General features: G+C 37.0%; 1 protein-coding gene across 1 annotated transcript; it reads right to left on the reverse strand.

Moving 5' to 3' along the window:
- Positions 1 to 614: 614 nt before the first annotated feature.
- On the reverse strand, positions 615 to 10,193 carry LOC121316884 (serine/arginine-rich splicing factor 7-like). The gene is made up of 9 exons (XM_041252169.1): positions 10,102 to 10,193; positions 5,850 to 6,030; positions 3,455 to 3,631; positions 2,436 to 2,510; positions 2,138 to 2,212; positions 1,929 to 1,988; positions 1,595 to 1,639; positions 1,107 to 1,142; positions 615 to 981 (listed from the first exon to the last, which is right to left on the reverse strand). The coding sequence occupies exons 1-9, from the start codon at positions 10,127 to 10,129 to the stop codon at positions 927 to 929; spliced, it is 732 nt and encodes a 243-aa protein (XP_041108103.1). The 5' UTR covers positions 10,130 to 10,193; the 3' UTR covers positions 615 to 926.
- Positions 10,194 to 16,470: the final 6,277 nt, after the last annotated feature.

A 16,470-nucleotide genomic window follows, 5' to 3' on the forward strand; every position in this document is an offset into this window, starting at 1 on the left:
GACAGGCCACGAACTGGGAGACGAAGATCGACAGTTCATTTTGCAGCATCTTCATGATGTCAGTTGTTAATCAGCATTATAAAAAGTAACTGCACCTGCTCTAAAAGTGTCATCTTTTGATCACATCTAGTGAATTTTATCCAAATATAACTAAAATGTGAATGAAACTGAAGGATGCCATTTGAGGCATGAATAAAACAAAAACACAAAAGAAACCCAAAACATTGAAGATTATTTTAAAAAAATGTACTGGTGGTAAAATGGTTTAAAAAGATGAGCTACATGCATCCCTACATGTGCTTATCTATATTTTGCAAAACACTGTTTCTGTATCCCTTAATTAACATTACAAAACATGCACCTCGAAGTGGTAAACTTAACTTGATCTTACATTTGTAAATACAGATTTATTCTTTAGTTTGTTGTACAGTCAATAGATGTAATTGGCTTTTCCCAGGTAGTACTTTGTCTTGTTGAAAAACAAATGGCGCAATAGACTTGCAGTTGGGATATTTAGATGTTTGTATGGTATGAGCAGAAGTGCGCTGGACTAATCCAATATACATAATATATATAAAAAAAAAAGTACTGTACATACATGACAAAGACCATCATTTTTTTTTTTTTAGAAGTCAAGATTTAATGCAGATACAAAAAAAGCCCAGTGCATTTTATGGTTCTCTTATGCACTGCATGATCACTTGTATAAATGACAAATTATTTCTACCAGCTAACAAAATACTCAGCCATTTTCCAAATCTGTTTGCTTTATTTATTTTTTTTTGACAAGAAACAAGAAAGAGGAACAAGGAATACACCTCAACATATTCAAAACACAAAATCTCACCATCAGAATCAACAGATTCCCTTATAATAATGTAAACAAATACATGTTCCTTCCAAAAAGATTTGGTTTTATAAAAAGTTTAGTCATCTCTTTCGGGAGTTTCACTCCTGCGGGGACTTCCTGATGGTGAGCGGCTACAAGACAAAGAAGGTTTAATTAAGATTCCATCATCATACACTTTTTTTGGAGTGGGGGACAAACATACAGGCCATTTCTGCCTTTGCTCTACTTCAAACTTCAACAAACAAAAAATCCTTACCTTCGCTTTGGAGGTGGTGATCTAGGTTTTGACTGGCTGGGAAACAGAGACAAACTTTTAGGACACACTTTAAAGTAGGTGCCAGTTATTAAGATCAATGGTCATGTTTAGGACCTTAATGTACAAAAATAAAGTATTTCCTAGGGAGAATTTACATAAGTGTGGGATTTTTATAAAACTACATGGATTCTACATAATGTTATTTGAAACACCAGTGTAATTTACTAGCCCTTATAAAGTCCTTATTAACTATGAAGCGCTCTTCACTGAACTAATTTAACAATTGTTGATACATTTCTTTAGTATCAAAAGTAAAAGTAACTTTACACACAATTACGTGAACATATACAGTATAATAATGTATGTGTTCAAAGACATTTAGCAATATTAACTGATTAAGTTAGTACAAGTGACTTTAAAATTGGGCAATCAAAGACATCTACTAGAAGAATGCTGTTAAGGGTTGCAGATGTTAATTCAATTCTCACCTCCTGGCTTGAGAACCAGACTTTGATCTTGCCACAGAGCCAGACCTAAAAATGTTCACATATAAATTAAGTGTTTTATGCATTTAAATACATTCAGTACACACAAATTAACCTCTCTGGAGCCATGTCCACTACAGCTAATTATTTGAATTCTTACATATTTAAAGCACTAAAATGTCTGACTCAAAAGAATACCTGAATTCACAAAAATCCATGTGCTTTGTATGGCTCTGTATATGCACACATTTCTTAGCTGTCTGTTACAATATAAAATGTGTATATTAAACAAAAATGGGTGTCTGTGCAATGAAAAGGGTTAATGTTGAATTCTCACCTCCTCCTTGGGCGCGAAACCGATCTGGACCGGGATCTAGATCTTGATCTTGATCTAGACCTGAAATACAGAAAGTAATGTTTCATGCCCATATATTGTAAAAAGGAGTACAGATCAGTGGTTATCTACCCAGTTTAAAAGTTAGGCATCCTACAGAGACCACTGCTGAGATCTTCTGCTACATAAAATGAAAAAAAAAAAATCTTCACCTGGATCTTTTAGATGCTGATCTAGATCTCCTTGGAGAAAATGATCTTGATCTGCGTGGGGAGAAAGATCTAGATCTGAAACGAGAGACACATTGTGCTTCTTAAGCAGGCTGTTTCATAGATCAACAGCCATCAGCTAGATCCATAATTGCTCACAAACATCATGCATTTCTAAAATCTTTCATATTAAGTTCAACGTTCACAGTTCAACGACTAATACAAAATCTAAATTCCGACTGAACATACTGGTTTCATGGCCAGCATCACATAACCTCTATTAACTTACTATAAAACTCACCTTCTGCCCCGGCTTCTACTGCGTGAGCGAGTGTATCTCCTCCCTCCATATCGTGAATGAGACCTAGATCTGGACCTACCACATTAGGAAATAATTATATTAAATAGGAGCCATTTATTTGCAAACTCTATTCTGCTTCCGACTGCCTCTGCAGGAAAATAATTCAAACTTCTATACTAGTGACAGTTTCAGTTTGAAAGAATATATTTATATAGATTTATATACAAATGTGTTTGGGGCCTAATCTCTATGCATTTTGTACAATTCATCTACATAAAATTAGATATGTTTATTAAAATACATAAACAAAAATAACATTTCTTAGATTTTGTATTTAACAAAAACACATTAATTGGTACTTAAAATAAACCTTGCAAGTTTGCAGGTCGACCCTCTTTGGACCCCAAGGTCTAGCAGATCTAGAAGTATCTATCAGCCGATCTCTGCATCTAGAAGTTTCTTCAATCTAACGACGATCAAACTGACAGCCAAATGAGGCAAGGTGAGGCTTGATTGATGCAAGAAGATTTGTCTAGTCGGGAATGTGGTCAACCTGGAGGTTCCTCTTTATAAATGGGGCCCCCATTTGAAAGCCAAATTTACTGTGTTACGGCGATCACCTCGTCTCAACCAAAATGTTCTGCTCTCTATAGAATCTTAGGGTGAAGGCGCTCGAGGGGATCTGGCCTCATATGCTGATCGCCTCAAGGTCTAGGAGGATCTTAAATGACGAATTTGCTAGATGCCTCATGAAATCTTAAAGGCTCGTGACACTCTGAATCAAACGAAGAAACCTGAAAGGTTTTGACCAGGTGGATTATTAATAAATCGCAACAACATTTCAAATAACAAGAAAAAAAAAAAACATTTAAGTGTATATATTTAAATGGCATGTAAACCTACATATGTCTTACAAAAACAAATGTAAATGAATGATAGGAATTATTTTCACATTACTAAAAATAAGGAAAATATTTAAAAACAAACAAACAAAACCACCCCATAATATTGACACATACCTGCTCCTGCGTCGACGGCTATATCGATGACAGTCGTAGGCATAATGGCCCTTGTCGCCACATTCATAGCACCTGTCATTGGGGTCGAATGGGCGACGGGCCGGGGGCCTGTCATAGCGAGAGCGCCTTGGCATCCCTGTAGACAATTCAGCTCGAACCCGAGAGCCACAAATTACCCTGAAATCAAGAACTCTAGTTATTAGTACTGCACTTTCACAAAAAATGTAAAATATGATCATAGGAGATAACAAATAAACACACATCAAGGTCAGAGTTGTAATTACAACAATATAGGAGGGACAATGACATTTATAAAGAAGAAATACTACTAACATAATTTGACACGTCAAGGGTTTGCAAGTTATCCTTTTGAAACTCAGCCATAGCATTATTCATAATGATCATGGAGTCAGTCATTATTAAACTTCTTGGGCAAAAATAAATATGTTTACGAAGCAAAATCAAATTCCCCAATCGTAATTTGTATTTTATTTATTTTTTTAAAAACACACAAAACTACTAAAGGCAACTACATCTGTATTCTACATGAATATGATAGATAAATAAAATAAATGCAAATCAAGCTTTTTAGTACCATACAGAAATACTGTGCCCCTTCAATCCTGTCCTGACATTAGTAGTTTCCTGGTCGGCTTGTCAGATGTTGAAGATCAGTGCATGTATTAAACAATAGTTTAATAGTCATAGACACTGCACATTTAAACAACTTTCCTTTTTATAAAACATACCATTTTGAAAGCCATATTCAAAGAAGAAACATGCCAATACTGTGCATGTTTTCTATATGCAAACCCTAATTTGTACATAACCATAAAAAGAGAACAAGTACAATATTTACAGTGTATTCCTCTACTACTACCATGTGAAAACAATGCCCGCCACAAAACGTGTGACTTTTTCATTGCCGTACAAATTTTGACTTCCTTTCTTGAAGGCGGTGACTGCATGTTCTGGGCAGTCTGCACCTGACTGGCTGCTGCAGTAGCCTGTCACTCTTGATCAGAACAGATGGGGCTCCAGTGTGCTGATAATCCTCTTACTAACAGAAATAAGGAACAAACAGTATTGTGAATGCTGATGCAATATAGCCAAAAAAAAATTACGAGGGTCAAGACTAATCATTTGGAGGAAAAAAAAAATATTGATATATAAGCCTGGTTTGAACTCAGTACTAATACAAGCCTGCCTATCTTGTATTAAAATATCTGTTTTTGGGGGGGTTTTTGTGGGTCTAAAAGGGCATGTTTCATGTGACAGGGTTTTTTTGTTGTGTTTTTTTATTCTATAAATCACGTAGATCAACTGGAAACATTGTTTGCATTTTAGATCGATTACAATTCTCAAAAATGTAAAGCTTTTACTAAACATTTTCAGAACCCAGTACATAAAACTGAATCACAAATAAATGTATAAAAATTCTAATTGAATAAAACAGGTTGATGTTCTTTATTTTTCTGCCGTGAACCCTGCAGTGGGTTATGCAAGTACAATAACAATGTTCAGTCATTGGTTTACTACAAATATATTCCTAAAATTACAAACGTTTCCACTCTGCAGAGAAATTGTGATTTCTCAACTACCAACAACAGCTTCCATTCTACTGATATGCTGAATGTAAATTAAGAATGCAAGTGCTGCTGCAACCTATCAAAACGGTGCTTAGCTTTCCTGAAAAAGCAAAAACAGTATCTTATTTCTTCACTACAGTAGGGTGTAAAAGAAAACCACCACTCCAAACACGGTTTACATTTAGCATCAGGCAGATAATTAGATTCTCAAGTGTTGTATTTATAACAAACTACTACTTTTCCATGCCCAGGGAGAACTATTCTTTTCAATTTTAAAACAAGATACTTCAGAATGTGTTTCCACAAAATAACTAAATGAATATATATTTCAGTAATACATCTCACTGTTTTTCAAGAACTGTAAAACCACAAATGGCAAGTTCTTCAACTACTTAGTAAAATTAATCTTTAAATAAATCGCAAGCATTTGCACTCTTATCGAAGTCGACAAACAACTTGGTTATACAAAGCCTGTTATACATAAATCTGATGTTTGTTACTGGGCAAGAGAAAACATTTTAGTAAATGTTTCTACTGTATTCCGAAAGAGCAAATTACATCTAAATGGCAGATATACAAACATTAAATATTATGAACCCTCTAAATATTTTCGACAAAAAGTCATTGCATTCCTTGCAGAAATCTGTGCACTGGAAATAAATTTAAAAAAACAGATTTACATTTTTTTTTTTTTTTTTTTTTTTTTTTTTTTTTTTTTTTTAACATCTTCATTACAGCACATTCACTGCTACTGAAATAAGACTTGGACTCTTTCATTATCTGGGTCTTTCAAACTATCTACTTACTTGCCATCCAGTCCACGGACAGCATCTTCTGCATCTCTGGGATCTTCAAACTCCACAAAGGCAAACCCTGGAGGATTCCTAGCAATCCATACAGTTCTCAATGGTCCATAATAACTGAACGCTCGCTCTAGTTCTCCTTTCCCCGCACCTGTTCCAAGGTTACCAACGTAAACCTTGGTTTCTGGAAGGAAAAATAAAAAGGTGGCACTGCAACTCCAGAGCGTGGTTGTATTGACAAATCCACCCGTGCAGATTCTGTCTCTCTCTCTCTCTCTCTCTCTCTCTCTCAAAAAAATAAATAAAAAGGCTTTCCAAATACCCTAACTGCAAAGAGAATTGTTCTCACAATAATTCTGAGCATCTTGGGGGCAATTTATTGAGATCAACAGCTTCATTAACATATCACTACCCTTTGGCAGTTCCATCATATGTTGGTTGTTTAAATGTAGGCATTGGGGATTTCTACAGAAAATCTGATTCAAATTATCCACATGCATGAAGCAGTGTAACAAGAAAATATGCTTTGATATACTTTAAAACCATTCCAATAGAAACGACTGCTGAAAGTCAGCTTACAATGTGCAGCATAGAGCTTCATATTCTCTACCTCACCCCCAAAGGTAGTAAAGTGCACATTTGAAGTTTGGAGTTATGATCTGACTCTGCAGAAGAATGTTCGAAACCAGGCAATATCTCTAAAGCAGTGTTGCCAACTTAGCGAATTTGATGCTAAATCTAGCGACTTTAAGAACTGACTTGGCAACAATTTTTGTCAAAATTGACTAGCTACAAATCTAGCGATGTCCAGGACAGTCATCTGAGAATTTCAGACATGAAAATAAGCAAAATGTTTCAATTATGTATTGGCAACATCCTTTTAGAATGTGTGTCAGGGTAATTGAATTGAAAGCCAACAATGCCCCGCTCCATTTGAATATGCAAGGAAAGTCAATTAGTCATTTGCTTAGCTTATAGCTTCCATTATTTTATTTTTTGTAAACACCAGGCTACTGTTTTATTTTTGTTAGCTTTTTTATACGAGACATGGCATGACTTGTTTAAGAAAGCTAAAAACATTGTTGGGTGTTGCTGTCGTTCATGTTGATTATACATAAATGCTTCGATATTTGATGTAGTGGTGATGTTGCATTGACTTATCTGTGCTTCTGCGGTAAGCATTTTTATTGTGACTCCTCAAAGACATTTTTAGCTGGAAATATTGTGTGCAGTTTTATTTTTACAATAGTAACGCTTAAAACGTCTAAAGCTAAATATTTATTTTTATGTACCATTAAATGTACCATTTTCCAAGGGAGACAACATTTTGTGCGACATCAGCACGCTGAAAGGTGTATTGCTGCACAACGAAGGCTCCCACAGCATAGCTTTCGCAGGGTAGCGCTGCTTGCACAACTCTTAATAGACGTCATCACTTATGCTACAGCCCGATCACATAAAGGTGATGAATTTACGTACTAAAACGAAGTTTATTACATAACAATAACCTAACCCTATACCTAAGGTTCGTCGGGTATTGGCCATGGAACACAGGGTAATCACCATCTTGAGTGTTCTCCCCTCCTGTACCGTTTATCATCACATAAGAACATAAGAAGAACATAAGAAAGTTTACAAACGAGAGGAGGCCATTTGGCCCATCTTGCTCGTTTGGTTGTTAGTAGCTTATTGATCCCAAAATCTCATCAAGCAGCTTCTTGAAGGATCCCAGGGTGTCAGCTTCAACAACATTACTGGGGAGTTGATTCCAGACCCTCACAATTCTCTGTGTAAAAAAGTGTCTCCTATTTTCTGTTCTGAATGCCCCTTTTTCTAAACTCCATTTGTGACCCCTGGTCCTTGTTTCTTTTTTCAGGCTGAAAAAGTCCCTTGGGTCGACACTGTCAATACCTTTTAGAATTTTGAATGCTTGAATTAGGTCGCCACGTAGTCTTCTTTGTTCAAGACTGAACAGATTCAATTCTTTTAGCCTGTCTGCATATGACATGCCTTTTAAGCCCGGAATAATTCTGGTCGCTCTTCTTTGCACTCTTTCTAGAGCAGCAATATCTTTTTTATAGCGAGGTGACCAGAACTGAACACAATATTCAAGATGAGGTCTTACTAGTGCATTGTACAGTTTTAACATTACTTCCCTTGATTTAAATTCAACACTTTTCACAATGTATCTGAGCATCTTGTTAGCCTTTTTTATAGCTTCCCCACATTGTCTAGATGAAGACATTTCTGAGTCAACAAAAACTCCTAGGTCTTTTTCATAGATTCCTTCTCCAATTTCAATATCTCCCATATGATATTTATAATGTACATTTTTATTTCCTGCCTGCAGTACCTTACACTTTTCTCTATTAAATGTCATTTGAGAAAAGTGTAAGGTACTGCACGCAGGAAATAAAAATGTAGCGGTGTTGAGGGTGAATGAAGCACGACGTAAATGTGCAGTTGCGCATGCTGAACGACCCTGTGGGAACCTTCGTTCTGCAGCTATATACTCTTGGGCACGCTCGATCTCTATCACCTCCAACACTCCCCCTAGCGTTCCGGTACTTTCAAGATTTAAAACTACACCACTGCATACTATGTGTGGTTGTTGGATGTTTAAGCACTATGATTGTTTGGAGACTTTAAAATAGCGACTGTAAGGCCAATTTGGATCTAAAAAATTGGCAACACTGCTCTAAAGTATGAGAAATAAATGCCATCATGTAAAACGTTTCGTGGTGTGTAATCACATGGTTTCCAGGTTACGTCTTTTTAAATATAGTATTATAATTTGATCAAACAACAACCATTCAAAGTAGAAGTATTTTTGGTAAAGAAAAATATTTATATTAATTATACAATTTAGAATCGTCTAGTGAAAAGCCCAACATCTTGTAACTGTAAAGCAAAACATCTAAAAATGTACAGGCTAAAACACCTACGTTTGCAACCAGGCAAAACTGCAAGAGTAATTTGCTCTGTGAATTACAGTGAAACTTACAGACCTCCATCCATAATAAATAATGACAGACGCTGTACGAATTAACAATTTTCTGTAAATGTGAACTCGTTATATATATTAAAAAGATTCCACTACTAGACCAAGTATAACAGTTTATTGTTATGATAAAACAAAAACGACTGAATCACGTTCCAAATATTGTGCGTAATGTAACTATTTGTTATTGTATAGTTCTTGGGAGAATTGATTTAATCTAATGTTGCATATGCTTCAAGAACTGCAAGTTACTCTTTCATCTTCGGATAAATCGATCAACTTCAATACCTTCCGAAACACGTGGTTTTAGGCCTAGTAAATTTACTCTAGCTTCAGTGCAATTGGTAAAAGGGCCTGCTTTTATTCGTACATAAATTAGATCAATATCTAAATACTCTAATAAAACAACAAAATTACAAAGTACTAGAAAAGTGCAATTGAAAATGAATGGAGATATTCAACAACTAACAGATACATTTACCCACATGACAACATTCACTCCAGTTACCATACAAATAATGAAATAAGCGTTGCAGTGCGCGGCGATCTGAGACGACAGCGTTCAGTACTGCCCGAAAACATCAACAATGCTCAGGCAACAACTTCGTGGTGGCATTGATCAGGCGATATCTTCCACTCACCCCCCACTGTAAGACATTACTCCATTTCAATATTAAAAATGAAGGAAGGCCTCAGGTTAAAAAATAAATAACACTATTTTATAAAAACGTCACAAGAGTGGTCGGAAACGTGACATTTTCTTTCTCTCATATATATATATATATATATAATATATATATAGACACACACACACACACACACACACACACACACATTCGTGCAAACCGACATTAACCAGAGCAACAAGGGCCAGCACAGACAGAAACTAAAACTAGAATATTCTTCGGAAATCGAATAAAATAAACCAGCAGTTATTTGCGAATTTTAATATCATCGAACATGAAATATACACACGTATTCACTGTAACTAATTTGTATTCACAACATCATGCCCAGATCGTTGCTTTCTCTCTGTGCAGACCCTGATCCTTTTTGCTGTGCGCACACAGCTAATCAGACGTCCGCCATTACAGAACATTTACCCGCCATGCAGCCACCTTTCAGGAAAGGAAATTCGAGAGAAATTGAAATACTTTGCTCGGTAATTCAGCTTTATATGACGTCACACGACGATGCTAACGTCTGTGCCTAATTTCCTTAAACCAAAAGTCTAATATTCCACTACTCCCTTACCTCCTCCGTACCGTTCGTATCTGGACATACTCCTGCCTTCACCGCAATGAGCTTTCCTCACAGTGGAGGGAAACAAATTCACTACGCATGCGTCCCTAACTACTTATCTGCACGGGTGCATGATGGTAAGTGAGCTCTGCAGGGGGGACATAACTCACAATAGCACGCATTTCATAGGGTTTGTTCATGTAATTATAATGGAAACACTTTATTTAGCGACGTTGGAGTCAATATTATTAAGTTAAAAAAACAAAACATTATATTTTCTCTATCTTCAAAACATGTTGTCGAGGATGGAGTTACTGGATACATTCCCCAATCACATTAAAGTTGTCTGTTATTAGCTTTTATGAATTTTAAAATTATGGCATACCGTTTTTTAATTCACCGAGTGAGTGCAAAAGTTGGACACAAAAACAGGAAATGGATTTCTCAAACATGACACAATTAAAAATGTACAAAACATGATTGGAATTATATTTGTATTGTGAATTTCGTATTTAGCCATTTCCATGATATTATTACAGAATGTACTGGTAGTAGCCGTAGGAAGTAATAACCTGCAATGCACCGAGGGTGTGAGTAAATCAACCGGATATCATTTTAAAGTGAAGTTTTTTTAATGGCACAAAGAGGAATTAAGTGGCAGAACTGTGTAATGGCAGATACATTAAATGGGATTCTAATATATCACAGCGCCTTCAGTGTTTAAAATCTGTAAATTACATTATTAATCGGGGTGGGGGGGGCAATTAAAAATGATCATCCAAATGGGGTGAAACAAGGTACATAATTAAGACATTCATTCTGAATGTATGTTTACCTGATTGTTTCGACTAATCAGCAAACTGAATGTTAATGACCACGGTACATACAGCCAGGACACAATATGTTTACACTAGCGTTCCCGAATCTTCCCGATAGGATTCTGGGGCAATCTGTACCGTAACGGTGCGTTTACAATTGCTTGAAACAGCACATGGTACTTCTCACAGGCACAGACTCTCAGCATGCGTACTTTGAGGGGAAAAAGAAGCTAACACCGAGCTGTGGTGACAACATAAACGAGCGCCATCATTTGAAAATATCTCAAGCAGCGGACCTTGAAGACTGTTGAAATAAATTTGCAAAGATGAGCGAAAATTGATCTTATCAATACTTATTATAAAAATTGTTGAAACGCGTTACACTTTTTTTTAGATGCCACAAGTTGCAGTTTAAATTTGCTAGTGTTCCTGCTTTCAATTCCAATGCTTAAATGAAAATGCAGCACGGTGATGACGTTGCTGGTTAGTGTTCGGTGCCCTCTGGATATTTTTTGCAATCTGCTTACACTGCAAAACAGTGACGGAATCCGTCCTCTTGTCCTCTCAGTCTGGAATATGAAGTTAGCATTTGAGAGGATAAGAAGACGGATTCCGGAATGTGCTCAGTAGCGTTTACACTAGCAAAAAGTAACCGGAATCTGTCCACTTATCCTCTCGATCTGGAATATTGTGCTAGTGTAAACGCACCTACAGAGAATCGTGCAGCCTGGAACCAACTCCCCAGTAATGTTGTTGAAGCTGACACCCTGGGATCCTTCAAGAAGCTGCTTGATGAGATTCTGGGATCAATAAGCTACTAAATCAAACGAGCAAGATGGGCCCAATGCCCTCCTCTCGTTTGTAAACTTTCTTATGTTCTTATATTTGCATTTAGTACTGCGGATATGTGAATGAATTGTGCCTTTGGTGATACAAGCATGAAATCTGGCACACAGCTAGGGCATGAAGATTTCTGGCTATAGGGCCACTGCAGATTATTCATGTGGTGACAATGGCAGCCATTTTCCAAGATAGCCCATTCCTATTTTGCCCATAATATGGTAGACTCGATCTAAGTGGCGGGGCTGCAAGCATGATTCAGATGTACTATTTAAACTTTATTTATAATGCTCACCAAGGATCATATAAGATAATACAACCAATCTTTGTTTCCATCTGGGAAACTAAATACAAAAAATGAAACATTTTAGTACTGTGTATATCATGCACTGAGAAGGAAACTGTGTCTGCTCTAAAGAAAGAACTCAGCACAATTGATGCCAATAAATTCAAACTACCTGTATTCCTTCTGCATGGCCTGAGAGATGAGCTGATGTTTTGTTCAGACCTCTTGTCTACACAGAGCAACAGGAGGTACACTGGTGTATGACTCTGACAAGTGAGTCGCAGTCTTCTTTGAAGCAACTTTGGTGTGGGCACAAGTGGTGCTTACAACCCGTTGCACTCCACTGAGACCTCATCGCTTGGATGTTGTAAGAAGGATATTCCAGTTCCATGGAAGGAGTCACATGCACTTGTTGAACTTGGATTATGGTCTATGTTGTCTACTGTACCAGTAGTGAATAGGCCACCTCTGAGTTGCTCACATGCTTTTCCTAGAGCAGAGCCAATGTCCTGGTTGCTAACTAGTACCACGTCATGGCCTTGCTTGTAGGCTTCCATGTCTGGAAAGTAAGCCAGGATTCGATTCTTCATTTTGGATGAATGAACACGCCCAGTCATATCAGTCCCAATCTGTTTCAGTCTTGTGCTGTATAGATTTGTCTGGTCTGTCATTTTGAACACTGGTTGTTCATACCGGCTTCCTCGATCTAGGACACTAGTCCAACAAATGCAGTGTCGTGGTTAGTAGTGTTGACATCTGTTTCTCCTTAGTTTCTCGTGCTTTATTGCACAGAGAAAGCAAGTGGTACTTAGCCTCTTGTGCAGTCAAGTCACCAGCCCTGAGTTTGGCAAGCAGAGGCATGTCCTGCAGTTTGAAAGCACACTGCCTGACCTTGACATCAAGATTATATGTTGATGCTTCACACAATGACTCTCCAGCTGCAGGTCCGCCACAGAAGAAACATGTTGCAGTAGAAGGGGGTGCCTGTCCCACGCTTTGAAGAGTGTACTTCTTGAGTACATCTGCATTTTCCTCTTCTCTTCTCTTTTTCTTCTCTGCCCACTGAATTTTTGTTTTGTTGAACTGCAATCTGCACGATTCGTGACATTAGGCCTTGCAATGCTGGAATGTTGCTTCAATGCCTTCTCCATCATTCAGCAGTGACAACCGTATTGTTCATGGCATGCAACCAGTCTTGTTGAAACCAATGAGATTGTGAGATAGGGTCTTGTAACCTGCTCCCTTTGTACCACATCTTGAATGAGATGGACATCGAAGTACCTTGGGTATGTCCTCCTGCTGACACCAGAACACTTTTGTCCCAGTCTGTCCGACTTGCCGTCCCAAGCTGCTGAAGATCCAACACTTTGTGTACTTTGGCCTTTGACCCTCAAAAACATGTTCTAAAGGAAATATATAAAAGATAAGATCAAGATAAAAACTCAACCAACTGGTGGATCCTTCCATGCAAATCATATAAATGTCACCGAAAGCTTTGTTTATTTTTCCTCAGAAATATTCCACAGTACTTTCAGCCTCATATCCATACTTAAGTCAAAAGTCTTTCTGTATCTTTCAAATGTATTTAAAATATTATGTTTAATATGCACTGCAGTTTCACACTGAAACAGGTTGAGGCCAAACAACTATATTTATTGGTGTAAACTTTGATGTTTTAATAAAAAAATAAATAAACACATAATAAAAGTATCATTAATTGAAGTTTTCCATTTATTAAAAGAAAGAAAACAAATTTATAACTCAGCCATAAATGCATACCTGATTGTTTTAAATGTATTTTCTGTTAGCACTGAAGTTTCTGTTAAAATATCTGGATACTTTTTTTATATACATTATGGTATTAAAAATAAAATAGATAAAGCTGTAATAAATAAAGCTGTGTCGGTTCCACCTGCCTTTACATTATCGATATAGTTTATATTATTAGTGGTAATGTTATTGTTTTTACAAAGGGATTTACCTACCTAAATATCAGACAGTTTAAGACTTATGCCACGCTGGGATTTTACTGAATCAGTTATAGAATTCTGAGTTTGAACTGAAGGTTCTGGTCCATCTGGTTGCGGGGATATATGGAGAAACAGTACATATTACCTGTCACAGATATACAGGCTTGCATGGCTTCCATCATATACAGGAGTAACAATTTTGTTCAATGGCTTTCAACACCCCCACTTTACAAAAATTGTAACAGTGCCACTGCAGATACATGGAGAAACAGTACACGTTATATTCACTCAACAACATAATTATACCATAATCGGAATCTTCATACAACTCACAGGCAACCATCTGCAGTGGCCCTATAGCAAAACATATTCCAAATTTCATGCTTATATCGCCAAGGGCACAATACCCCCCACCCAAAATTTTACATATCCGCTGGACTATATATCACATACACGCATGTTTTATCTCTGTATACAAACAGCGTTGTAACCAGAGCTGGCATTCTAGCGAGGTCAAACTTGCGTTTAAAAAAAAATGAGAGAACTACAACTGAAAATAATAAAATTTACTCATAAGAGTACCAGGAAAAGCGTCGCGAGTCGTGGGTTGCGTGATTGACAGGTGTCCGGTACATCAACAGCATAAGAATTTTAGACTCACCCTGTCCCCCTCCAGTTCAACTATCAAAAACTAGTACTAACAAAAATGGAATTTCACCCCCCTGAAATGGGTTGTGCTTGTTTTGAAAGGCACTGCCGCGTTGTTTTCTCGTGAGACCTTGGCAACACTGCTTGTTCATTACTGCTCGTGTTACAGTCATATTTAACCCCTATGTATTTTTTTTTTTTTTTTTTTTTTTTTTTTTTTTTTTTTTTTTACGGTTGTTGTCCACTGATCATTTTTCCGTAAGCCGTGAGAAGCACTGCAGAGTTTATTGCAATCTTATTTAAGTAAAAAGGCAGGCAGGTCTTCGTGACGTCTCAAATAACGTTAGAATAAATTCATCCTCCGTCCACACATCAACAGAGCCCAAACAAACCACACCACACACACACACCTTAATATATATGTGTATATATATATATATATATATATATATATATATATATATATATATATATATATAATTTCACCATTTTGGTACTTCATGTAAATATGTATTTTTAATTCTCCAGAAACTGGAGCATGAATGAATGGTGCAGAAAGATCCCTGGTATGGCAGGAATATGTCAACAAAGAGGTGAAAGTCACTGCTGGTGAACAGGAATAGGAAGGATGGGTCTTCACTCTGGATCCGGTGTCTGCCAAGTAGGCACTTTATTGTTTATTTTTGCCTGTCTGGTGCAAAGCCTTTTGAAAATAAATACATGTTTCAAATCATTAATATTCCCCCCCACCCCCCAACATGTCGAATATTTAATCAAACACATCTAGTAGTCAATTTTTTTAATTATTATTATTATTATTATTATTATTTTTATCAGATTGCAAATGTTACTAAAATAATTATGCTTTAGCTGCAGCCGTTTTGTGTTAGTTTAAAGGGCTCGGTATCAGTGCTTTTTTTAAAATATCCATTGCTATAAAGAACTCGTACTTGCACCTTTATTAATGTGTTGTTTTGAATTAGAAATATGTGTAGCAGAATTGCATAATTCCGTAAAACAAGTCTCAGCGCTAACTTGTTTCAAATATTAAATCTTAAATTTTGACCTTATATAAACATTTCTAAAAAGGAGTACTTTTTAATTTGAGCAAGAACATTTTATGAAAATGATTCCCAGGACTAGAAAGTTAAGTCATTGTCTTTACGCCCATGTTTGAGTAATGAACTGCCCTGCAAATCATAGCAAAACAATCCCACCCCCTCCTCCCTGCCCAGTATTGTCTTGGTGAACTTGAAAGATGGCGGGAAGGCATCAGTTGTGGCAGTGATGGGCCATGCTGTGGAGGCTGTGGAGGTGCTGAGAGATGGGGACAGCAGTATGGCAAACCAGCTGACCTCCTTATCAATGCCAGCAGGGGCCCAGGGTTACAGCAGAGAGGAGCTGGAGAACAGGAAAAGCTGCCTCAGAGACTGGCTGCAGAAGAATCAGATTCCTTTTACCGAACAGGGTGCACAACAGGAAACATTTTGTGGCTGAGGTTTTAACAGTGAATCCCCCATATGGACCTGAGGACTGTAGCAGCTCCAATGAAGTTATTTTGTCAAGGGTGCAGAACCTTATACAGAGCAACTCAAGCTGCCAGCAAGATCAATAAGACTTTCAGCTGATTTGGCCATTATTGATATTATGTCAATGTATTGTAGTTCTGCATGCAGCTTGCTGTTGAAATGTGCATGGATCAGATAGAAAAAACATTTGAGTGCCATATTCACACACACCACCACCTCCAAAGGGCAGTTAGTTATTTTTTTTTTTTTTTTTTTTTTTAAGAATACAACGCTACTCACAAAAGCAGAAT

Source organism: Polyodon spathula, chromosome 6 (genome assembly GCF_017654505.1).
Source record: "Polyodon spathula isolate WHYD16114869_AA chromosome 6, ASM1765450v1, whole genome shotgun sequence".
NCBI classification, from domain to species: domain Eukaryota; kingdom Metazoa; phylum Chordata; class Actinopteri; order Acipenseriformes; family Polyodontidae; genus Polyodon; species Polyodon spathula.